This window comes from Gracilinanus agilis, chromosome 1, assembly GCF_016433145.1.
Source record: "Gracilinanus agilis isolate LMUSP501 chromosome 1, AgileGrace, whole genome shotgun sequence".
NCBI classification, from domain to species: Eukaryota; Metazoa; Chordata; class Mammalia; order Didelphimorphia; family Didelphidae; genus Gracilinanus; species Gracilinanus agilis.
The window spans coordinates 737,949,305-737,975,300 of NC_058130.1; the positions used below are offsets into that span (position 1 = coordinate 737,949,305).

Genomic DNA, 25,996 nt, shown 5'->3' on the forward strand with positions numbered 1-25,996 from the left:
TTCTGAGAGCTCAGGTTCCTTGTCTGTCAAGTGAAGGGATGGAGTAGATGGCCTCTATGGGCCCATCCAGGTAGAGTTTTAAATTTCAGAAGAATTGTCAGCCTGTGTGGCTGGAGGAGGCTTTCACACGGGAGTTCCCTAAACTAAAGAAATCACAGGTCTACTGAGGAAACAGTGAGAGTATCAGCTTGGATATTTTAAGATTTATTGGCTTTATTCAGCAGTGCAGTGGAAGTACTGGATTTGGAATCAGAGGACCTGGGTTCCAATCTCATCTCTGCTCTAGACATATTACTTAAGGTTTTGGGAGGCTCGGTCCTTATCTAAAAAAACGAAATGGTTGAACTAGATGACATCTGAGTTCCCTTCCAGCTCTACATCTAAGCTATGCTACTGATGAGGATGGCAGGGGCTAAAGTCACTTTTCTTTGTTCCTGTTGTAGCACCCCCACCCCATCCCTGACTTGGGTGCAGGTCATCAGTTTTCTCCTTTCCCTCGAGATTCCTTATTTCAGCCATACCTTACCCACGAGTCCCTGTTTCCCTCCACTCTGCCTCAGGAGATTCACTCACCTCCCCGGTATGTCTTCCATGTATAATATTTCCCCCGGAAAGGGACACTGTCAAATTCTGAGCATTGCACCTCCCTGAAGTCCTGAGATCCTGGGGGACAGTCCTGGTGGGATGGAAAGCAGAACACTTCAGAGCAGAAAGGATCTCCAAAGGGCACTGAGTCCACCCCCTACCTGAACAAGGATTCCCCCCACCCTCCCTCTGCAACATCCCTGCCAAATGGTCATCCGGTTTCTGCTTGAAGACATGCTTGAACATGGGAGAACTCATTACTTTTCTGAGAGGACCTTTTCCATTTTGAACAAATGTGCCAAAAATCTCCCTCTCTAGAAATCTTCCCATTCTACCATTACTGACCTCGGGAGCCAAGCTTCTGTCTTCTAGGAGTCAGAGGATGATCAGAGAATCATAAATTTAGAGCTAGAACAGTGGTTCCCAAACTTTTTTGGCCTCCTGCCCCCTTTCCAGAAAAAATATTACTTAGCCCCCTGGAAATAACTTAAAAAATTTTTTTAATAGCAATTAATGGGAAAGATAAATGCACCTTTGGCCATCACCACCTTCCTGGATTGCTGCAGCACCCACCAGGGGGCGGTGGCACCCACTTTGGGAATCACTGAGCTAGAAGGAATGTCAGTGGCCACCTAGTCTAAGCCCTTATTTTACAGACAGGGAAACGGAGGTCCAGGAAAGTGCAAAGTCTTGTGCAAGGTCACAGAGATAGTCATTGTCAGAGATGGGATGGTGGTCAGGGAAGAAGGTCCTGAGGCCCAGGTGACTTAGATGGATCTAGTCCCCAATACTGCATGCCTGTGTGTTTGAGTTGAGGGGAGTGGATGCACAAAAGGATTGAAGGATGCAGAAGCAGGGCCTTCAGAGGTAGGGAAGGGAGACCCATTAGGGGTTTGCAAGATCTGAGTGATATGGCCTTAAGTGAGGTGTTTTGAAGAACTTTCTACCTACAAAACTGTAAGGCAGGAAAATGGGCCTTGTCCTTTGATTTATTCCTTCTCTCTCCTGCCCCTCCATTCCCAGAATCTGAGAATTTCAGATTTGGAAGGGGGCCGTCTAGTCTGGTCCATCCTTGAACAAGAAGCCTCTTCATAACATATGTGGAAAAGGGCCATCCTGCTACTGCATCGAGACACACCATTTCTCAGATGTGGGCCCGTTCCATCTCTGCTTGGCAGGAAGTTTTTCTTTATATCAGTCCTAACTTGGTCTAGGCAATTTCTACCCATTTTTTTCTATTTTTCCCCTTTGCGGCCAAATGGAATACATCTAGTCTTTCAAGGTAACAGCTCTTCAAATACTTAGAACTCTACCATACCCTGCTGAGCTTTCCTAATGCTGATGGCAGCCCCAAAGTCTAATGCAGGCTTGTTTTGCATCAAGAAAGTGCCGCAACATTCATCATTCTTAGCGTAGATAGCGTGACCCTGATCTCTGCCATTGCTGGTCACTGACTTTTGAACATTTCCTAGTTGATCTGATGTCTTTCCCAAACTGAGCACAGTACTTTAGCTGTAGTCACTTGGACAAAGTACTCTCATCTCCTTGATTGCTTAGTCAACCCACAAGTATTTATTAGGCTCCTACTGTATGCCAGGTACCTTGGTGGGCAGTGGGACTATTAATTCAAAAGAAGTCCCTGCCTCAAGAAGTCTACATTCTACTGGGAGATGCAATATGGTCACATCTAAGTTCTGAAAGTGGAGTTAGAATGTTCTATCTCAGGACTATGTTCCCCAGAATTCCTTTAGTATTACCCAGCATCCTTTTTCTTTCATCATGCTTGCATATTGTATATCCATTGTATATAACTCTGCTTCTCACTCTCTTTTCCAGCGTGAGTGGCTGGGAAAGCAGGTTTTACTCAGGCTTTTACTTTTGTCTTTTTATTTATTTTCTTCAGGTTATATTTGATAAGCCTTATTAAATATAATACTTGGAGTATTTAGATATTAATTTTTAATCTTACAGAACTGACTTCCTTCCTTCCTTTCCTTAACTTCTATCTTAGTATATTCTAAGACAGAAGAGTAACAAGGGCTAGGCAATGGAGGTTAAGTGACTTGCCCAGGGTCACACAGCTATGAAATATCTGAGGTCAAGTTTGAACCCAGGTCTTCCTGACCCCAGACCTCATACTTTATTCATTTTGCTACCTACTTGCCTCATTGGGCTTGTTTTGATGCAGTGCAAGTCTACATTAGTTTTCTGGGCTGCCATTACCACACTGTGGATCCATTTTGAACATTCAAACCATCAAAATCCCCAGATCTTTTCCAAACTACCCTTTGACCATACTTCCTTTACTTGTGAAACTGATTTTTAAAAAAACCCTTACCTTTTGTCTTAGAATCAATACTGTGTATTGGTTCTGAGGCAGAAGAGCAGAGAGAGCTAGACAACAGGGATTAAGTGATTGGCCCAGGGTCACATTGTTAGGAAATGTCTGAGGCCATATTTGAACTCAGGACCTCCCATCTCCAGACCTGGCTCTCTATCTACTGAGCCACCTAGCTGCCCCAATGCAATTGATTTTTTAAGACAATGAGAAAGACTTTCTCCAATGAAATTAATTTGGCTAGACTCTGCCTGATGTTTTAGCATGTTAAGGCATTTGGGGATCTTGGGACTCTTTTCTAGTATGATAGCTATTCTTCTCAGGTTTGTATCCTCTTCAGATAATCAGACAAATAGGCAGAAGAGGCATCTTGATACAGTGGAAAGAATAGGGCTCCAGAGTGAGAGCACATGGGTTCAAGTCTCACTTCTGATGCTTTCTGCCTTCATGTCCTTGGTCACTTCACTTCCTATTTGACTTCAGCTGTCAAATGAAGAGGTAGAACTATATGACTTCTAAGGTTCCTTCCTCCTCTAGATCTATGATCTTATGCATTCATCTAAGTCATTGATAACAATATTTAGCAGCCGTGTCCAAGCATTTGGGCTATTCCACTGGCGATGTCCTTTTCAGCTGGCAATCTTCAGTGTGTACCCTTTGGCTCCTCCTAGGGTTCCCTATTTATGTTACCAGTATTGCCATCCTCCAAATCACTCAAGTTTCAAATCTTCTACCTCTTTCTTGTTTCTCATATCCCATCAGGTGCTAAGTTCTTTTGATTTTTCATCCACGACTTTTTAGCCCCTTCTCTTCTCATGTGACTGCCACAAAGGTCTCATCACCTTAGAATTGCAGAAGAGTTAGAAGTCACCTGGTCTAACACTTGCCTACTTTGGGCTCTGAGGTCTGAGGAAAGCAGAGTTGAGGGCTGAAAGAAGGGGGCATCACTTACATCTGTGTTGCAGGACCTATAGCGACGCCGTTCCCCCAGGCAGTATTTGCCTCCAATTGTTGGCCTTGGGGAGAGAGACACACAGAAGTTAGAGGAGGGTTGGGGGAAAGGACAGGAGTGTAGATTCTGATCCCTACCCTTTGCTTCAAGTGAGATTGGGAATGAGGGAGATTGTGACCATGTGGCACCCATCATGGGTATGTGTCTCCTAATCTCTCAGCATCCTCCCTCCTACCCCCGGGGGAGGCCTGAGCAGAGGGGATACAGAAAAGATGAATGATTCAGGGATGAAGGGATCACTGAGGGTCTCATGGAAGGGGCAGCAAAACTCTGCAGTGATTGAGAGATAGAAGAACAGACACTGACATACCTGGGGCTGTCACACTGCCGGCTGGATGAGGAGACACCACCCCCGCAGGTCCGGCTACATTCACCCCAAGAGGTCCAGGGGCCCCAGGCCCCATCCACTCCCTCTGGTCGTGACCCAAAGGGGACACACACCCGCTTGTAGCACCACTGTAGGGGCACCATCCTGATGGTTATGGCTCCCACCAGGACTAAAGCCCCAGGTAGCACCTTCAGTTTTCCCAAGCCTTTAGGTGCCCTTTAGATAATGGCAATGATGATAAACCTGACATTTTTATGTCATTTTAAAGATTACCGAATGTTCTAAGCATATTCTATCATTTGATCTTGACCACAATCTTCTGAGGCAGGCTCTACAGTTACTGTTAGCCCTATTTTATAGATGAGGAAGCAGGGTGAGAGGTTGAATAAATTGCTCGTGGTCACATAGCAATGCCATAGGGAGAGTCTGAACCCAGGATTCTAGGTTCAGTGTTCTGTTTACTGTACTAGGAAGGTAGCAGAGGCTAAAGCTCCTACCTGGGTCAGGTGGGAATAGGGGCACTGAAATACTCACCCCCTTGTCAATAGTGCTACTTTGGCACAGTGTGCCCTCAGCGGCTGGGATGCTATTGGTGATGCATCGGTTGCTTTTGCTCAGGCACCAGAGTTCACTACAGACCTCCTGGGGGAGGAGAGAAATCAAGGATTATTCCTAGGATCGGGGCCACCTCATCCTGGAGCACCTGACAGACTCCCTAAATCAGTTCTTGGGGTCCAACTTTGGGGAGAGGGATAGGAGACAGGATTTATCAGACCTCCTCTTCTCTCTAGCTCCAGCACTTGCTAGTTCATCCTTTAAGACCCAATTTAGCCATTACCTCCTTCATGAAGCCTTTTCTGGGCCATCTTGCTAAATATGGCTTCTACTCTTTCCTGAATTTCTAACCCTTCTTTATTTGATTGCACTCCCTCACTTAGCTCATTCTCACCTAAATATCAGAGCTGAAAGGGACCCTTAGAGATTCCATTCCAATTTCTTCATCTTACAAGTAATTGGGAAACAGGGGTAGCTAGGTGGCTCAGTGGATAGAAAGCCAGGCCTGGAGATGGGAGGTTCTTCAGATACTTCCTACCTTTGTGATCTTGGGCAATCCACTTAACTCCCATTACCTAGCCCTTACTGCTTTTCTGCCTTGGAACCTATAATTAATATTGATTCAAAGAAGGTAAGGATTTAAAAAAATAAGTCAGGAAACTCAGGTGCAGAGAAATAAAATGTCTTGTTCAGGGTTCCACAGGTGATAAGTGACAGAACCAGAATTCAAATTCAAAATCGGAGTTCTTCCTACTCCATTAGGAACCTCCTCATAGGCTGGCTATGTCCTACTCGTCTGTATATTTAGGATTCTTCTCTCACTTTGGATCCGAAGGTGTCTTACTCCTCCCCTTGTTCCCTTCTATCCATTCGTTCTTCATAGAATTGCCCATATGTGGGAGTCCTTTGTCTTTGTTTGTTCTCCCCTATCACTCTCTTCCTCAGAGTTCATTAAGGTTTACTTTTCTACTCTAAGCAAATGACTTTACTAGCCCTTTCCTGTCTTTTCTTACCATATGGTTCAAGGGTTTTGTCTTGAGCAGTTTCCCCCATAGGACCCCGGATTGATTTTCCTGACATCCTGTTACTCTTTCCCCACACCCCTTCCAGCTTCTTTATCATCCTTCTCCCACCCTTGCCAACCCTAGCATCCTTCCCAAGTTGCTATCATTATCATGGGCTAGAAGGAAATCAGGTAGGATGGACCCTCTGAGGATCCCTTGGGTGGAGAAGAGAAAGATGGGGCAGGGGCTCTGGGAAGGACTTCAAGGAACGAGGGATGTCTAGATCCAGAACTGAAAAATCCCAGAGGCAGAAGTAGCCCCAGAAGGCTATCCTATCCTAATCTGGAATCCCATCTACCACCTTCCCAATAAGTGGTCTCCCAGCCTCTGCCTGAAGACTCAATGAAGGGGAAGGGAACTCACTACCTCCCAAGTCAGCCCAGCCCATTACTTATTAGAGAGTTTTTCCTGACATTGATTCAGAATCGTTCTCTTTTCCAGCTTTGAAAGAATTAAAGAAAGGATGTGGCTGGTGTGTTTGAGTTGGATCTGAAAGTAACCAGAGACCCCATCCTGGAGTTGTAGATTCCAGGGAGTATGTGTGGGGTGGGGTGGGGGGAGGGCGAGGCTGAGTACCTCTTGGCTGGCTCAGGACCCCGGGCAGGACTGGACAGGGCAGGGCTTGGGAAAATGTTTAGTGAAATGGAAGATATACACCCGAATGGGGGGGTGGAGTGATCTCCTGAAGTCAAACACTTTAACTGGGACTGGGATCATTTGGAAGCGAGCCTATCCTTCCAGTAAACCCCTCGTGGAGCTAGAAATCCAGGCAGGGACATAGTTTGGTACAGTGGGTCAGTTGGATTCCAGGGCAGCCATTCTGACCTGGAGCCAAAAGGCGTGAGGCCCAGAGAGGAAAGGACTCAGGGGCCCTGGAGGGCTGGCAGAGACACACAGCTCCAGCTGGCCCAGGGGGTGGAATCAAGGCAGACTAAGTAACAGGGAAGGCTTCCAAGGCTTGGGGCAAGAGCAGGGGGCCAGGTTCTGGCAGGGGAGTGAACAGAGAGTTCCTGGAAGGGACTATTGAACGCTTTTAACCTATGCCAGGCTGTGAGGGGGCACTCTGTCCGGGAATGGCCCACAATTTTTGTCTCTGATGTTAAGCAAGAAGAAATGGAAAGGAAGAGCGGGGCTGATGTTTCCTTTGGGAAAAATGATCTCCTAGGATTTGGGGCTGGAAGGGAACTTAGAGGTCACTGAGTCCAACTCCCTTGTTTTAATGAAGCCCAGGGAGGGGAAGCTGAGATTTGAACTCCATGTTCTGAGTCCAAATCTAGTGTTGTTTCTCCCCCCACCCCTTCCCTACATCACACTGCCTCTTAGCCTATGGGGGAATATCAGCATTCCAGAAGATAAAAGGGAAAACATGTTCTAGGGGAGGTCAGGCTGAGTCCTTCAGATGTTGCAAGGACTGCAGAGAAATTTGGTTGGCAGATTTTGGCACCTAGTGACTTGACAAAATCTCTAGGGCTTATTATTTTTTTTAACTCGTATCTGTCCTCTGCTGTGGAGAGTAAGAGAGAGACTGAGAAACCTTATAGAGCTGGGAAGGAGAAACTCAGGAATGAGAATAGGTAACGGCAGCCAGAAAAGGAAGACTGAGGACTATTGGAGAAAGAAAGGAGGGAGTAGCACCCAGAGCTGGCCAAGTTAGAGTGGTGTTCTGGAGAAAGAAGGCAGTAGGAAGTCCATTGTCCTTGCTCGGTTTTCTCTGCTATGCCCCCCCCCCAGCCTTATAATTTTGGGGGTGGTGGTATGACATTGTCATTCATACAGACCTCTCATTGTAGGTCTAAAATATTTTTAGATGTGACAACAGCTCAGGTGAGAATAGGCCGAATCATAAGATCAGGGGCATGAAGAGCTCTCAGAGGGAGTGTATCCCATCCAACCCTCTCATGCAGAGATGAAGAAATGAGCCAGATTGGGGCAGCTGGGTGGCTCAGTGGATTGAGAGCCAGGCCTAGAGATGGGACATCCTATGTTCAAATCTCATCTCAGACACTTCCTAGCTGTGTGACCCTGGGCAAGTCACTTAACTCCAATTGCCTAGCCTTTAATGCTCTTCTGCCTTAGAACCAATACACAGTATTGATTCTAATACAGAAGGTAAGAGTTTAAGAAAAAAAAAGAAATGAGTCAGATGAGAGAAGGGCTTTGTATGAGGACCTACCCAGGTAGTAAGTAGCAAAGCTAGAATTTAAATCCAAGTTCTCTTATTCCAGAGCCTGTGTGCTTTCTACCACATCTCATTCCCAGGTTATTACTCACACAATTCAAGTCTCTTAGAGGCACACAAATGGCCCCATTCTCGCATCTCCTCTACCTCTATACACACACACCATAACCATGCATCCCCTATGGTCTCGGGCTGATCCCATAGCTTTCCCCTAAAGAAGTCTCTCAGCCTTATATGTCTACAATGACTCCTTCAGGTCTCTGAGCCTCAGCCTGACCTCAAAGAACCAGCCTCATAAGCCTCTCCAGAGTGAACAGGCTAGAACAGGTGAGAGATCAGGACAGAAGCATACCATGCCAAGAGTGAAGAGGCCTGGAGTGAGGCCAGCAAGACAGAAGGGGATTTTCTGAGGCCAGAAACCAAAAAGAAAATCCAGGAAATGTCAATGTGCAGTTAAGAGAGATTTAGGACTCTGCAGCTTTAGGCTCCAGTGGATTGGAGAGGATTCTGGCAGAGCTGAGCCAATCTATCCAGAGCAAAGACTCTCTTCTCCTCGGAGGTTGAGCCATCTGGCTGTGTATCAGTGGCGCTACCTATCATGTGGCAGAATCTAACCTTCCTTAACCTGACTGGGAAGCTCAAAAGAGCACTAGATCTTATTTCTATGTCTCTTCCACATGGCCCAGCTCAATACATGACTAGGCAACAGAAGGTAACATAATATGTTTAATAGCTAGATGAACACCTAGCCATCTGGTTACAGGTCAGTTTGCGAGACTTCAAGAGGAATGGATATAGCAATTGGTAGATGAACAGATGGATGGATGGATGAAAGGAAGAGATGGATGGATGGATGGATGGATAGAATAGAGTGATGGATGAAAGGAAGTAGCTCATGGATGGATAGATGATAGGTTCATGGATTGAATAAAGAGATGAACAGAGAAGGGTGGACAAAAGAATAGATGTGCAGATGGACATAGGAATAGACAGGTGAATGGATGGCATGGATGAATGTAATGCTCATACAAACCTGAGCACTTCACTCAAGTTATAACAACAGCTTTTTTTTGGCTAGTCTTCTTCCCTTTATTCTCCTCAAAATCTTGTCCAACTTATTCAGAAAATGAAAACTGTGTTTCCATGCCACCTAAATGTCTTCTAAAACCTAAAGCATCTCCCTGGCACCCTGGAGCTGAAATCCAGGATCTCCAGTTTGTTTTTCTGTTTTGGCCCCACTATATAGGATAATTATGTATCAAACCCAGGTGAGTGCTTAGAGCTTAACCCCTTTTCATTTTACATGTGGGAAAACCAAAGCCAGTGGTTACACAGTGACAGGAAGAGAATTAGAACTTAGGTTTCGTTATTACTGGGCTCTATTCACCATCTTAATAGGATCCTCCCCTAATAGTCACTACTCTAGGCAAATACATCTTCCTCACTGTGTCCTCTTCATGATGCAAACGAGAGAGAGAGAGAGAGAGAGAGAGAGAGAGAGAGAGAGAGAGAGAGAGAGAGAGAGAGAGAGATTGTGGTGGTGGGGTAGCAATATTTCAGAGCATAGCCCACAAGTCCCACCATTCTCCTAGGGAGGAAAAGAATGGAAGTAAGATCTGATTTCTGTTGGTCTCTACCTTGAATAGTATAAGGAAGACATCACTGATGTCTGTGGCTCTTCTCTCTCTCCAGCATAATTGGTGGAAGAAGCTTGGGGCTTGGGCTTAGTTGAAGATGGGGTTATGAAGTACTGGATCTAGGCTAAGACTAGAGAATTTTTGCTTGTCTCACTTCCCTAGGCTTACTCAGGAGTTCTGAGATTACCTTGTCCCCTCTTTTCCTTTCTTGCTCAGGGCTTCCACCAACCTTCTCCCTTCAGAACCTCTCCTGTCTCCTCCTGGTTCCTTTGCTTTCCTTTCTATCCAGTGTTTCCCTAGGATCTCCTAGGATCTTCCCCTAATATTTATTATCCCTGCCCCAACACATACACACACACTGTTCAGGACACAGAAACATCTCAGCCCTCTTGAGCTATTGCAACTACTGAAGCAGCTGGAGGCAAAAAGTTGATGGTGTCTCTAGAGATATTGGATGGCACAAGAGAGCCTGTGCTCATGTTCACGGGACCCTTCAGAAGTCCTCATCTCCCAACTCTGCCCATTTTGTCAGGATCCTGCAACCTCAGAGAACCAAGATTTCATGACCTCCAACACAAGCAAGACCAAAAGAATAGGGAAAGACCTAGAAAGTTTTGACAATAAAGCTCTCCTTTACCTTGGGAAATGGGGAAATTACTGTCAAGCCCTTTGACTTAATCTTTACCTAAGACTTCAGGCAGCAAGCAGAAGAGTAACACAAGGGAACACAAAGATGGGGACACAGGAGAAGCCTGGCTCCCCAGAGTCTCTTCTGTTCTACAACAAGGAAGTCTCACCTGGGTCTCTTGGTCTTTCCTTCCTGACAATACAATCAGCTCTTCAGTATGAGAGCCAGACTAGAAACACCGGCCAAGGAGCCTGGACTAGTTCTGCTTTTATACAAGTTGTTCCCCAAATTTTAATGTATCTTTAAGAAATGTGGGACACTGTATAGTGGCTACAAGTCAGCTTCTGGGTTGGGGTGGGAAGAGAAGCTGGTACCCTTGTGAGGGCTATTGGCAACAGCTCCTACATTCCTGCTTCACAGATCAATTGTCCTAGACTTCCTGATTATAACAACAACTCAGTCTCCTTCCCTCTTGCCCTGGATAGCCAGGCTATGGAGGCTGTAGGGCTGGGCAGACAGGAAGGAAGGGTGGGCAGGCACTATCCCCTTTGCCCCTTTCCACCACCTCCCTCGCCCCGTACCAAGCTCCCTGCTCCCTTGTCTCCCCACCTCCCCCACCTCAGGACCCCAGAGAAAAGCAGGAAGGCTCTCTACCCCGTATTTACACTGGCGGGATTTGACTCCGTACTGGAAGCGACACTGTTCATCTGCATCATAAGCCTGGCCCGGTGCCACTGTGGGATAGATGAAGTCCTGCCTGGGGGGAGCATTGTTCAGGCACAGGCCCAGGCCAGAGCTGGGAGAGGTCAGAGGGCAAAGGTCATTGGGAAGGGACGAAGAAAGACCTAAAGACTAGGGGTTGGGCAGTGTGGGATAAAGATTGTGGGGTACCAAGGGAAGATCTGGGGAATTGAGATTTCAGGAGAAAACCCATCTTTGACGGGAATATAGTGGGGTTCCCCAGTTTTTGGAGATGTTATCTAGACCTTCCTTTGCTCCAGGGACTAGTGATTAAGACTGTCTAATCATACAAAAGGATAACCTGGGACTCACACAATTGCCCTCCAAATATTATCAAAAGAGATATTTATAAACTCCTTAGCACAATGCCTGGCACTTCTCTCTCCCTCCCTCGCCACCCCACACATCTTCAAACCCAGGGAGTGTTTCTGAAGCAGTTGAAAGGATTGGGAATAGGGGAGCTCAGGATAGGGGAGATGAGGGGCTGATTTTTCATCTCACTCACTCCAGAAAGCTGGTGATGTAATCACGGCTGCAGGACGACCATACAAAAGGATTCGTTTTCATGGTGACATGGGCAGCCATGAGCTTGGCTGTGTCCTGGCCCTGGGAACCACATGTGTTTCCAACCCCATCATGGTTCATGCCAAACCTGGGGGGTGAGGGCATTACTTGCCTTTGTCCCTGCCTTGAGAGAAAGGGAGACCAAGGCATGGGAGAGTAGATGAAGGGGAAACAGTGAAGGGAGAGAGAAGGGAAGGAAAGGGAAGGAGAAAAGAGGGGGGAAGAGAAGGAGAGAGGAGAGAAGAGAAAAGGAGAGAGGAGGGGAGGAGAGAGAGGAAGGGAAAGAAAAAGGAAGGAGATGGGAGGGGAAGGAAGGAAAGGGAAGATGAGAGGAAGGAAGGAAACAGGAACCTGGGAGTAATTCAGAGGGGGTAATGGTTGGAAAAGAGATGATGTGGACAGATGAAAGAATGGAACTTCATTTTACAACTACATAAGTTTTGCCATTTAGGTTTTTGTAGATTATTCTCACACAGATCATGGTGGAGAGCAGAAAAGAAATGCCCATATCCCATCAGAACCTGGAGACTTCAGTGAATGTTTGTTTCCTCCAGGAAGATGTATCATATGAGAATATATGTACTCATATGAGAACATGTCGAAGAAATGTATTAATAGAGAATTTTTTTGTAGTGAAAAGTTCCTGCGTGTCCAGTCAGTATTGTCACTGCTTGTTCCTCTCTGGGGAGAAAGGAGAGGAAGGGAAAGGAATGAAAAGGAATCTGGAGGAAATGGAGGAAGTTCTAAAGAGGGAAACTTGGTGAAAGCCTTGAGCAAGAGAAGAAAAGATTACTTAAGATGAGGGGGAAGAGCTTTCCCATTTTTCTTAGCGTCTAAAGGAGGGGTCAGCAACGTATGGCTCTTTCTGCAGGAGCCATAAAGTAAATTTTTTTTCAGGCGCTGTTACAGGAGCGCACACTGTTACAGGAGCGCACACTGTATAGGAGAGCACTGTACGGCTCTCACGAAATTACATTTAAAAAAATGTGGCGTTTATGGCTCTCATGGCCAAAAAGGTTGCTGACCCCTGTTCTAGAGTATTTTTGCAGGCATACTCATTTGTTCATCCTCCACCCTACTATCCCTCCAGGATCCCTCCCTTCTGCCTCTTCAGCCCCACTGCCCCAGTGGTCTCACGTGTGGCCGATCTCATGAGCAATGGTGAAGGCAGTGGCCAAGCCGATGTCCTCATTGATACTACAGCTCCGTTCCCGCTCACACATCCCACCTACGGGGGCCAGACCTAAAGAAGTAGTCCGAGTTGCAGTCCTGAGGCTGGTCAAGGGGCATTTCACAGACCAAAGGGCTTTCTTAAACAGTCAGTCTCTGAGCATTGCCTGATCCTTAACGACCCCAAGGACACAACTCTCCCTGTCACCCAGGGTCTCAACCCTCCAATCCATGACAAACCTTTGTCCCATCCACCTTGCCTAGGACACATTCCTGCCCCTTCCTTTAAGCCCTCCCCCAACCTGGGATGTTCTTCTGCATAATTGTCTGGATTACAACTGGACATGTAGGTCTTGGTCAGGGATGGAATACCGCTAAAGTGAGCTGGTAAAAATGTATTTGCCTGGAGTCTTAGAAATCTGAACAAGAAAGCTGCCAATACATTTTTGCGAAGTTTACTATAAGGAGCAGGTCGAATAGAAAAAGGACACCAGTTGAAAGGCTCAATGATTCACCAGAGGCAATATCCAAGAGAGTTTCTAAACAGATTCCAAAGGGATGGGTAATAAATAACGTTAGCCGTAGATCCTCATGTAAGGAAACAAATCTGAACTCACTGAAACTTGGGGGGTTGGGACTCCTAACTGAAATATGATTATAGAAAGATATATAAGGCATTTTTATTTAAAATAGGATAAAAGAGAAGGCATAATAACATTGTATATTAAGACAACCTAATCATGTAAGTAAATCCAGGAATCAGAGAAGGGAGAGCAAGGTAGGGAGCATATGACTGAAAATCTAATGGGGAGAGACAGAAGTATAATGATTTAGGAATACTAGAGACCACCTGGGCAGAAGGAGAAAATTGATGAGCTCAGGAAAGAGATAAACTTGGAATAGTCTCTTGATATAAAAATGATAGGGGCAAGGGGGAAGAAGGGTTTTGAACTATCTTGACATATGTTAGAGCTTTCTCAATGTTCAAAATAGGTCAGCTGACCTATTCTTGATTTGACTTCTGGAATGGATTCTAGCCAACAGGGAGGCTAGAGAAGAATAGCTGGGAACCTTGGGAGGAAATTATTGTTCCTTTCAAAAACTGATGATAGAGGGGGATAGCTAGGGGGCTCTATGGACTGAAAGCCAGGTCTAGAGATGAGAAGTCTTGGGTTTGGATCTGGTCTCAGGTACTTCCTAGCTGTGTGACTCTGGGCAAGTCACTTAACCTCCATCACCTAGCCTTTATCACTCTTCTGCCTTGGAACCAATACACGGTTTTAATTCTAAGGCAAAAGGTAAGAGTTAAAAAAAAAAGTATGATAGAGGAAAAGAAAGCTTGGCTCAGGTTCACTCGAAAAATTAAGTTGTCCCCTCTCCAAACCTGGACCTACTTTTTCCCTATCCAATCCCTTTTTTCCCCCTCACCCATTTCTCCAGTCTGGCTCCAGGTCCCCAAATTACCTAAAGTGCCACAGGGCTTATTCTTGTAGATGCAGATGTCATAGCTAGAAAGGAGAAAGTTGGGCAGGTGAGGGCAGAAAAAGCTTCCTTCCTTCAGCATAACTCTTGGCTTCCTGATGCTTTGATCCCCATCCATCCACCCTAGCAGCTTCTGGGTCCTTGATTCCATCCCCTCGACCTCAGTACTCACCGAGTTATTAGCACGGCCGTGTCATGGTTGGCCACACCATTCTCCGGGAGAGCGTTTCCATGACCACTTCGGTTCACGATTGATTTCTGCCACTTGCAAAAGCTGTCTAGTGACTTCCCTGCATGGTGGGTGATCTCCAGCGTGGGCTGGGGACAGAGAGCAGGAGGAGTGCCTGGGGGGAACTCACTATCCAACAGGTGGGAGATACCATCACACAGGGAAAGGATACAAGATATTGACCGAGAAAGGTAATCATTCCCATTTCTATGAGCTTTCAAGTTTATAAGATACGTTCCCCCATAACACAGTTAATACCTGTGTGATCTTGGCTAATCTGGATGGACCTTAATTTTCTCCTGTGTAAAATGAGTGGGTTGGGCTCGATGCTCTCTAAACTCTTTTCCAGCTCTAAACTTAGTCCTGTGACTACACTGGGAAGTAGAAAGTACAAGAAGAGAGTTGGCTTCACAGCCAAGAATATCCCTAGCTCCTGGAACCTCCATCACTCAGGGGCTCAGTGAGCTACCTCTCTTATCATCCACAAGATCTGCCTCTGATGCATACTTGCCATGTGACCCTGGGCAACCTTCCAGTACTTTAGGCAATTCTCTAACTATGAATTACAGAGAAAGTGCCAGCTTCCACTGGTAGAAGACTTTTCTCAACCGGGAGTCCCCTGTATCAATGAAACCTCAAGTCTGGTCCCTTTCTAGTCCTTATTTTATGGATAAGGAAATAGATTTGGTGAGAAAGGATTGCCCCTAGTTCACATAACTGGTGCCATGGCAGAGTTCTGGCTCCCAACCCAGCACCTATCCCTGATACCTCCCAATGCCCACAGAGGAGACTGTGGATGACCAGAAGTGGCCAGGCTGCTGCCTATTCCTTCTCACCTGGTCCTCAGTAAGCAAGATGAGCCGGGTCACCATGATGTTAACAATATTCCCCAGACTTGAGTCCTGGAAAAGTTTGGCAACCTGACCTCCAGGAAACAAGGAAAGTCCAGTCTTACAAAGAGCCCAGCCTGGAAAGCCAGAGCCCATCTCATCAGGTCCCGTGTCTGTCCATCAGGCTACATAGCTATTCTCTTACCTTTCTGCCTCTTGATGCCTAGAGGCTGAGCTGGGTCTTCTCCCCATGAGAAGGAATGAGAGGATTGGGAAGGGAGGGGAAATGTCTATCCTGGGAGTCAGCTGGGAATGAAGACCTGAGCCACATTCATTGGCTTGGAGTTTGTGCTCCTGGTAGGGTCGAGTCCCGTTGGTCCCTATCTCTGTGCCTGTCCATCTTTCAGCTCCTGTGCCCCCATATTTCCCTCTCTCTCTGTCTCTAGTTTTCTGTTCTCGCTTCAGTTTCTGTCCCTCCAGGGCCCATTCCGTCTTGGTTTCCCTGTTTCTCTTGTACTACCTTTCTTTTGGGACACGGGCTAGGTGGTGTGTGGAAGGGCAGATGTGGAATGTATCACCTTCCTGCCCCCACCATTCATTCCACTGTGGTCAGACTCTCCACCCCCCTTCCCCACTGGCCCCCAGCCCTCTTTCTTCCAGCCCTGAATCCCTTTCCTGGCCCCACCTGGGGGCAGTGACACTTACAATGTTCATGACGGCCAGCACGTACTGCTCGATGTCTCGTCGCCCATGGTAGCCAACCATCATCTTGTCTACCACTACCAGAGTTTCCACATAGCGCTCTCTGCTGACTGAGCGCTTCAGAGCCAGCTGTCCCCGCTCAGTCTCGTTGCCTCGAGGCCTGGCAGGTGGTGGTTTCAAGGTACGCAGCCACCATGGCCGACCCTTCCATGGCTTCTCATCTGTGGAGGCCCCAGGGGGAGGATAGCTGCACTGGACCATGGTCTCTATGGTCTTCATCATCTCTGTCTTCTACCGTCTCTTTGCCCTCACCACCTCACTGTCCTTTCTATCTCCTCCTCCATTTCTATATCCCCTCCATCTCTTTGTTCCCATCATCTTGATACTTGTCTCCACCATCTCTTTTTCCCTTTACTCCAATCATCTCATTGCCCGCTGTCCTCCTGACCTGTCTTGTTGTTTTATATTTCCTCCAGCATGGACTGGAACTAGGGACTAGGTCAGAGAAATTTCTGTCTTGAGTCATTTCCCCTCTAATCTTCCATCAGACTGCTTGGGGACAGGGGAATGCCCAGGGAGGATGGCGTGTACAGGGTAGGGTTTTAAGTGGGATAGGATATAGTGGGATAGAAGGGACAGGGTTAGGTACCTAGCACTCCGCAGGCAGCATCCAGGTGGGGGTACTGCAGAGAAGAGCGCTTATACACCACGTGGGGGCTGCTTTCCTCAATTCCCCGGCCTCCGGGGCCTCCACCACTCAGGGGCTCAATGAGGTACTCCTCTTCATCAGCCACAATTAAGCCATGCTGAGGAGAGGGACCATTAGGGATAGGAGATTTTTTCCCAAGTCCAGAGACTTTCAATCCCGTCCCTCCCCTGGACTTCCCACCCAGACTCACGGTTTCTCCATGTCAGTCCCCAAGACCTTTCAACTTAAACTTCTCTCCCCACGGACTTGCCTCACTCTGGGCTTTTGATCCCTAGTGCCCCTCCCTAGCATTAGGGACCACCTTATCTGCTTACCAACCCATTGCAGTTACTGATAGCCACTCTGGAGCTGAGTGGCTGACCCTGCAGGTGTCCAGCATAGAGGCAGTTGGGTCGGGCTGGGCGTTTCCAGGTAGGGCCATCCCTCGTCCAGTATTCCACAGAAAAGTGCTCAGCCAGCAGGCGCCGGGTGCGTGTCAAGTTGAGCAGGAAATGGGTGCTGGGAGCAGCCACTTTGTAGAAGAGCCTGGGCTCTGGCAGTGGGGTCCTTGACCCACCTCGGCGATGGCGCCTCCTCCCAGCAGGAGCTGGGGGCGCGAAGGCCAACAACACTCCATTGGGGTCCACTCGTGTAGGGAAGGCAATTTCATAGCTCTTGAGGCTGGACAGGAATTCCTCTAGAGGTGGAGGAGGGGTGGTTCATGGGATCATAGATTTGTAGTTGGAAGAAGAAACCTTAGGACCTGAGGCAGCTAGGTGATGTTGCAGGGTGTTGGTCTTGGAGTCAGGAAAACCTGAGTTCAAATCCTGCCTCAGATGCTTACTAGCTGTATGACCCTCTCTCATTCAACCTCTCTCAACCTCAGTTTTCTCATCTGTAAAATGGAGATAATAATAGCACCTACCTCTCAGGGTTCTTGTGAGGATCAAATGAGACAATGCTTGTGAGGTGCTCTGTAAACCCTACTAATTAAATATGAGCTATTATTAATGATCATCTAGTCTAAATCTTTTCTTTTACACATGAGGAAATTGAGGAATAGAGAGGGCAAGCAAGGGTCTGAGGCAGGATTCAAACACAAGTCTTCTGACTCCAAGTCCAGCACTGAACCTCTTCAGGATGGTAGCTGGCATCTGCATCCTGACTTTCTCTAATGACCCAGCTCTGACTTTGACTTAAGCCTATGCTATTCGTAGGGCTTTCTCTCCCTAGAAAATCCAGTCTCCTGAATCCCATGTTCCCAGGGTCCTGCTCCCAACTCAGACGAGAAATCCTCCACATTAACCATCTCTTCCTCAGGCAGACTCAGGTGCTTCCGGACACTGTCACCCTCTTGCTCTCTCTCAATTTAATTCCCACTTTGGCTCCCTCTGATCCTAAGAATCCAAGCTCACCTACCTTGAGACTGGAAGGCACGGGCACCAGAATGATGTGCTCGGTCCAGGGTGAGGGTGAGGGTAAAGGCCCAGCTGAGGAGTCTGTAGGTGGAGGTCATCGCAGCCATTTCTCAGGGATGGGGGAGCGGTATGCTGACCCCAACAGGCCTGTGCCCACATGTCTCTCCTCAACCCCTGTCTGGCTACGGCCACAGCATTGCTTCCCCAAGGCTCATGGCCCTGGCCATCTCCAACTGGCCTCTAGGACCCATCATAACATGGTTCCTGTGGAGAGGCAGAGAGAGAAGCAGGATGAGTGGAAGGAGGCTGAAATGATGGACTCAGTCTCTCTTCCCAGAGTTCTGGGCTTTATTTTAAAGAGCAAAATGACAACTTTATTTCAAGTGGTACTAATGTTCAATATCCATTCATTCATCCACCCATTCATCCATTCATCCCCTTTATTTATTCAACAAACGATTGTGTACCAAGTGCAATTCCCTGCAGTGGAGAGATGTAAAGACCCTCTTCTCTTGAATTGAACCTAATTCAATAAGCACTTACTAAGTGTCTTCTGTGTGCCATGCATTGAACTAGGCACTACAGAGGAGTACAAAGATGAAGGAATAGGGGCAGCTAGGTGGTTCAGTAGATTGAGAGTCAGGCTGAGAGACAGGAAGTCTTGGGTTCAAATCTGGCCTCCAACACTTCCTAGCTTCATGACTCTGGGCAAGTCACTTAAACCCCATTGCCTAGCCCTTACTGATATTCTGTCTTGGAATCAAGGTACTGCATTGATCCTAAGACAAAAGGTAAGGGTGAAAAACAAACAAACAAATAAATAAATACTGAAGGAAGAGGAAGAAGCCAGTGTGGAAGAGGAAGGAGTGTGGTAAAATGGATAGAATGTTGGACTTGAAGTCAAAAGGTCTGCATTGAAATTCCACCTCTGATGCTTACAACTGTGTGCCCTTGGACTTTTTGATGAACATCTCAGAGACTCAGATGCCTTATCTGTAAAATGGGGGTGATGACGTACAAAGGCAAAAATGAAAGATTTCCTTTGCTCAATAAGCTTACATTTGACTGGGAGTGATACAATTTCTGTGAAGAGAAGTAAAAACAGAAAAGTTGGTGCCCCAAATTCCCCTGTTTCTAGTCTATATTTAGTCTTTCTCCTATACCTTTTGATCACAGAGGTGAATGTGTATTCATGGCTCTGTTCTGGGCATTCTCTCTGGCTGTCCCCTGTGCCTGAAATGTTCTCCCTTCTTCTGTTTCCACTACTGACCTCCCTAGCTTCCTTTAGGTCCCAGCTAGAATCCCACCTTCCAAAGGAAGCCTTCCCCAATTTTCTTAATTCCAGCATCTTCTCTCTGTTCATTATTTCCTTTTTTTAAAAACCCATACCTTCTATCTTAGAATCAATACTATATATTGGTTCCAAGGCAGAAGAGCAGCAAGGGCTAGGCAATGGGGGTTAAGTGACTTGCCCAAGGTCACACAGCTAGGAAGAATCTGAGGCCACATTTGAACCTATGACCTCCCAACTCTAAGCCTGGCTCTCAATCCACTAAGCCACCTACCTGCCCCCATTTCCCATTTATCTTATATATAACTTGCTTTGTATATATTTGTTTGCATTAGATTAGAAGCTCCTTGAGGGCAAGGACTGTCTTATCACTTTTTGTATCCCCTACATGTAGCCCAGGGCCTGGCATATAGCAGGTGCTTAATAAATGGTTACTGATTGATGAGTATCTACCAAGGAGTATGGAAATGGGGTCAGAGTCTTGTCCAAAGTCTTTGAGTGGCAGAGCTGAGATTTGGACCCAGGTCTCCTGACTTTAGAAACTGGACTGCCCTGCCCAATTTACTACCTGTGTGACTCTGGGCAAGTCATTTCCCATCTTTGGAAATCAACTCCTTTAGCTGTAAAATACAGGGTTGGTCTAAGGTGCCTTCTAGCTCTAACACCTCTGACCCAGTCATAGGTAGGTCATGCTAGTCTCTCCCTGAATAATGATGATAGACCATATTTCTGTAGTGCTTACTATGTACCAGGCACTTTGCTAAGCACTTTATAATTACTATCTGACCTTCACAACAATCCTGGGAGGTAGGTGTTGTTATTATCTCCATTTTATAGATAGGAAAACTGAAGCAAACAGTGGTTATGTGCCTTGTTCTGGGTCACACACCTAAGTATGTGTCTGAAGCTGGTTCTGAACTCAGGTCTTCCTGACTCCAGGCCCAGTGCCTTATCCATTGTACCACCTACCTGTCCCTAATATCTCCAGTGACTAGAAAACTTGCTCCCTACAGAAGCATTGGGTAGCTTGCTTTGTTCATAAGTCTGTCCTCAATGTACGTCTGAAGTCTGCTTCTCTGTAATTTCCCTCCATTGTTCTGCCCTCTGAGGACTATGTAGAGTAATTCTTTTCACAGACATACAGAATCTCAGATTTCAGAGAGATCTCAGCATTCAGCAAGTCCAACCTCAAAGGGAAACATGGAGTTCTTCTTCTAGAATATTCCTGACCCAAAGTCATCCAGACTTGGCTTGAGAACTTCTAGCAATGGGGAACTCACTTCTTGGTCAAAGCCCATCCGACCACTAGCCAACCACTACTTGCTGTTGGCTATGGTTTCCAGGACTTAATTTTAATCTTTCATTTTTTTCCCAGTTGGTCAATTCTAGCTTTTTTATTTTTTAATTTTATTTATTTAAAAAAATTTTAGGATATTTTTCCATGATTCCATGATTCATGTTCTTTCCTTCCTCATTTTAATCTTTCTAACAAGACTGTTAGGGACTGGTACAGGATTGGATTTTCATTTGGGAATTCTTCCAAATCATCTCATAGTGTCTAGCACAGGACTGGGCACATAGTAGGTACCTGGTTGATTGACAGGCATTTATTAAGCATTTACTATGTGCCTGTAGACACTGGGGAATAGAAAGATAAAACGGAGACATCTCCTGCCCTCAAAGAGCTCATATTCTACTGGGATGGGGGAAGGATGTGACAAATTCAGAAACAAGCAAATGTACAAAATTAATACATAGTATTTTCAGAGGATCCTTGGAAACTGGGGAATCAGGAAAGGTCTCTTGAAGGAGGTGGCAGCTAAACTGACTCCTTGAAGGGAACTGAGGTTCCAAGTATCCAGGTGAGAAGAAAGAACATTCCAGTAACAAAAGAGAGCCTGTACAAAGGTATGGAAGCTGGAGATGAGATATCATGTACTAAAACAGCAAGAACCATAAACAAGTGTTTGTTTGGAACATGGAGGACAATCAACTGGAAAGTTAGGCTGTGTGGAGGATGCACTAGAGAGGGGCTCAGTTAGGAGGTTATGAAGATAGTCCAAGTGAGAAGTGATAATGCCATGGACTAGAGCAGGTATAGGTATAAGAAAAGAAAAGGGGATAGATATGATAGATACAGGGGTGATGGAGTCAGTTCAAATTGGTTATTGAGAAAATTAATTATTCATCTTTCACTGTGGAAATTTTCATTTTGGAAATTGGCAAATGCTACAAATCAGAGACTTTTAGATTTATCAATAAAGAGAACTTTTGTGATCTTAGTGATCTTATGGTGGGGAAAGAAGCATGTTATTTAGTCAGCCAGTCACCAAACAGTTATTAAGCACCCTATTATGTGCCAGGCACTGTGCCAAGCACTGAGGATACCCAGAAAAGCAAAAGTCAATCCCTGCCCTTGAAAAGCTTAAAACATGTAATAACTGGGTATATACAAAGTATAGACAGAGATGATAACAGGAAATCTCAGAGGGGAAGGTACTAACAGTGGTGAAAGGTGGAAAGACTGGGCAAGTCAGATTGCAACAAATGACTGATTGATCCTTCTTCAAACAATGAAAGGAAGAGATGGCCTTCTTATAGCCAAGGCTGACTCTTTTGCCTGCTCAGTGAATTGAATTTTCTACCCTACCCCCCTCTTCTTTCATATTTCCTATCTTCATGGAACTTATAGTTTCTTCTCCTTTGGAACCTTGCTTTATTGAGCAGATCCTCTCCTCTTCATTTTTGATCTCTCCTTCCTTCCTTCCTTCCTTCCTTCCTTCCTTCCTGAACTCTTTTTATCCTCTCTTCTTCCTTCCTTCCTCCCTCCCTCTCTTCCCTTGACTTCCTTGCCTCCCTCTCTCTCTGTCTCTGCCTGTCTCCTTTCCTCCTCATCCATCTTCCCCTTTCTAGTTTTCTAGCTCCTTACAAATGAATTTTCATTCAGACCTCTGACAATCCTGGGAGGAAGATACTAGAGTAACATTTGCCTAGAAGTATTTTTCAGAGAACTCACGCAAGGCAAGTGCTCACATGGAGCTCAGATAGAAGCATGATGAAGACACTCTCAGGGTCTCCCTGAAGAACTTTAACATCCATTGTGAAACACGGGAGACTAGTATGTCAGAGAAGGCACTGTGCTCTGTGAGCAAAGCAGAATTATAGTAGCTCAAAGGATATGTGAGATGTGCAAATTTAGAAACATCTCCATCCCAAGTATTCATACGGGCTATTTGTGCTCAACCTGTGGTAAAGCCTTCTGAGCTCGTATTGGTCTGATCAGCCACAGTTGGACACACCATACATTGACCTGGACTTAGTGATATCATTTTGGTCCTCTTTGAGTACGAAGGACAACTAACCAACCACCACCACCACCACACTGCGAAAAGGGGACAGGAAAGTGACAAAGAAGGAATAAGCCAGAGAGGTCTCAGCTCTGTCATTTAGTTAATATAAGGATTTGAGGTAAGTCTTTTTCCCTTTGACTAGCCTCAGTTTCTACATCTATAAAACGAGGGGGTTGAGCTCAGTTTTCATTCTAAGATCTCTTCCATCAGGATTGTTCTAGGATTCCTTCTGTCTTTTTATTGTGTAGACCTTAAGGCTCTATCCTTCCAGCTCCTCTTACTTTCCCTTTTCTAAGCTATTCTATTCCTATGCAGGATTTTGGGGTCCTACTATTGAAGAAACTCTTTGAAAGGACCACTGAGATCATCCAGTCCAACCTTGTCATTCTTTTTTTTTTTTTTAAACCCTTACCTTCTGTCTTGAAGTCAATACTGTGTATTGGCTCCAAGGCAGAAGAGTGGTAAGAGTAGGCAATGGGGGTCAAATGACTTGCCCAGGGTCACACAGGGTCTGAGGCCAGATTTGAACCTAGGACCTCCCGTCTCTAGGCCTGACTCTCAATCCACTGAGCTACCCAGCTGCCCCCAAACCTTGTCATTCTTAATTGTCATTAGTTGAGAACCTGATGAAGTTAAGTGACTGGCTGACCTAAGGTCTCACAGCTACCAAATGCCTGAGGCAGGACTTGAACCATGTTATTCTGAATTCCAATTCTGAAATGAGTGTTCTATCAAATGTCATGTTGCCTCTCATATCCTGTCTATGGATGACTCCTCAAAACTAGTTACCTCTTTCAGAAACTCCTGACCTTCATCTCCATCTGCTTCATGTGGGTCACCTTTCCTCAAAAACTGGGTTTATGGGTACTGAGATGGCACAATGCATAGAGTGCCAGGCCTGGAGTCGGGAGGACCTGGGTACTTCCTAGCTATGTAATCCTGGGCAAGCCACTTAGCTCTGTTTGCCAAGACCTTACCCTTCTGTCTTAAGAGTTCTCACTAAGACAGAAAGTAAAAGTTAAAACAAAAACTGGGGTCAGCTCCTTTCTTTTTTCTGACTCAGTCACCTGGCCTGGGTACCTTCTTCATTCTTCTTCCATGAGGCTTCCCCACCCCAAATTTGGGGATGACCCCCCCCTTATCTCTCAAAACAATTTATTATTCTCTTTAAAATATTCATCATGTAATAATATATTTACACTTATTACATGTTAATATTGTATTTACCTGACCAAGAAGCACCTTCAATAATATCCAAAAGGAGGGGTCATCTAGCTTTTGTTTGAAATCCTCTGTTGACAGGAAGATTATGACCCAATGAGGCAGACCATCCACTTTGGGGTAACAATAGCTAGGCTTCTTCTGGCTTCTTATAGCCTGGATAGCTCCACTTCTACAATATAGTTCTTCTTTTCTTTGGAAAGCCTTTACCTTCTGTCCTAGGATCAATACTAAGTATTGGTTCCAGAAGAGCAACAAGAGTGAGTCAACTAGGGTTGAGTGACTTGCTCAGAGTCACACAGCGGAGAAGTGTCTGAGGCTGGATTTGAACTCTGGACTTCTTGTCTCTAGGCCTGGCTCTTAATCCACTGAGCTACCTCTATACCTCAATGTGCCTCTACTATAGTTCTAATTCATATGCCCCTAGGATTCCATTGACAGGGACCTTAGAGATCATCTAGTCTAACTTTCTGTTTGTAATAGAGAAACTGAGGCTTAGAGAGGTTAAAACTTGCCTAGAGTCTCATAGGTATTAAAGTGGCAGTGCCAGGATTCAAACCCAGGTCCTTTGACTCTGAAGCCAGGGCTCTTTCTACTGGGCACAGTGCTTCTTTCAAATGGCATCTGCTGCTATTTAATTTTTCAGCTGTCTCCTCTCTCTCCAGGCTGACTGTGAGCTCCCCAACGTAGGGGCCCCAGGTGACTCATCTCTGGCTCCCCACAGGACAGTAGAGCCCAGGGAGGCCTCCTGGTGAACATTCATTTAGTGATGAAATCTCCTTTCAGGTGCTTCTACTCCAGGGGACTGAGGGGGGGCAGCGACCCTTGTTCAGGGCATGGGGAGGGGGGTTGGGCATTGTTCTAACTCTTGGGGGACTGGAGTTCTGGAGAGTAGAGGGAAGACTGGGGCTGAGTTTCTGCCGACCTTCAGAGCTGGGGTCTGGGGAAGGGGGCTGAGTCCTCACACAAGGACCAGGGGTTTAAGTGCCTTCTCCATGTTTGCTGAATTGAACTAAAGCTGGGGAAAGTGCCCTTCCCCCACCCCCTGGGCCTGGATTCCTGGTCAGGCCCTTCCTGAGCTGCTGTTTAGTCTCCGCCCTGTCCCCCTGGTCGGTCCTGGACAGTCTGCCTGAGCTTCCATCCTTTCCCTGGCCTGCTCCCAGCTTCCAGTGGCCTCCTGGGTGGGTGGCAGTGAGCTGGGGTAGCTAGGGGATGCCCAGAGTCTCTACAGAGTCACTCAGGACGGCCCCTACCCCAGCCCAGCCCAGAAACCCAAACTTAGCCTTCAGGTCTGGCAGAGGATTCTGGTCTCTTGTCTAGTCTCATTCATTGAACCTGCTCAGGTTGCCTGGGCTGACTGGATCCCGTGCTTGACGCCCACCCCCTCCTCCCAGCCCAGTCAGGGGACCCAGGAAGGCCACAGGGATGAGCAGAGGGCATTGGGGCCTTAGCCAGAAAGGAGGGGGCACAGAGCTCTTGGCAGCCGATCCCGGGCCTCAGGGGAGGTAGGGGAGCCTGCCGCCGCCGCCGCCGCGCCGCAGCAGGGAACAGAAAGGGCTGGGTAAGAGCCAAAGGATGTGGCTGTGTAATTAAAGGGCCCAGTTCCCCTGGGGATAGCTGTGGAGAGACAGACAGGCCGCACTCACACTCACTCCCCCGAGACTTTCTGCCTCCCAAGTCTGGAGAATTCGAGCCAGCCCAGGCCAGACACCCAGCAGCACGGAAAGCCTCAAACATGCCCCCTCAGTCGGACTCCGGAGAGCTAGAGGGCTGTCTGTCTCTGGGCGTCTCTGTCTTTGTCTCTGGGTCTCTGGATGAGTCTCTCTCACCTCCCTCTCGCCTCCTCTACACCCCCACCGCCGCCCCCATTCAGACAGGCACACAGACACACAGACACGGTTTCCTGAGCTCCGAGCGGTAACCCAACTTGTAATTCTTATGGAAACTCTGAATGATGAGGAGCTGGGGGCGATTAACCCCCCCC

General features: G+C 46.7%; 1 protein-coding gene across 1 annotated transcript in view; it reads right to left on the reverse strand.

Moving 5' to 3' along the window:
- Positions 1 to 18,327, reverse strand: part of ADAMTS10 (ADAM metallopeptidase with thrombospondin type 1 motif 10) — a 31,132-nt gene extending 12,805 nt beyond the window's left edge. Inside the window, exons 1-14 of the mRNA XM_044672920.1 lie at positions 18,152 to 18,327; positions 17,068 to 17,429; positions 16,694 to 16,850; positions 16,048 to 16,265; positions 15,349 to 15,432; positions 14,456 to 14,601; positions 14,266 to 14,309; positions 12,769 to 12,874; positions 11,573 to 11,719; positions 10,981 to 11,122; positions 4,798 to 4,905; positions 4,246 to 4,391; positions 3,876 to 3,939; positions 574 to 676 (exon numbers count right to left, since the gene is read on the reverse strand). Coding sequence (XP_044528855.1) covers positions 574 to 676; positions 3,876 to 3,939; positions 4,246 to 4,391; positions 4,798 to 4,905; positions 10,981 to 11,122; positions 11,573 to 11,719; positions 12,769 to 12,874; positions 14,266 to 14,309; positions 14,456 to 14,601; positions 15,349 to 15,432; positions 16,048 to 16,265; positions 16,694 to 16,850; positions 17,068 to 17,429; positions 18,152 to 18,257 — 1,933 coding nt within the window. The 5' untranslated portion in view covers positions 18,258 to 18,327. The remainder of the gene's footprint in view (positions 1 to 573; positions 677 to 3,875; positions 3,940 to 4,245; positions 4,392 to 4,797; positions 4,906 to 10,980; positions 11,123 to 11,572; positions 11,720 to 12,768; positions 12,875 to 14,265; positions 14,310 to 14,455; positions 14,602 to 15,348; positions 15,433 to 16,047; positions 16,266 to 16,693; positions 16,851 to 17,067; positions 17,430 to 18,151) is intronic.
- Positions 18,328 to 25,996: the final 7,669 nt, after the last annotated feature.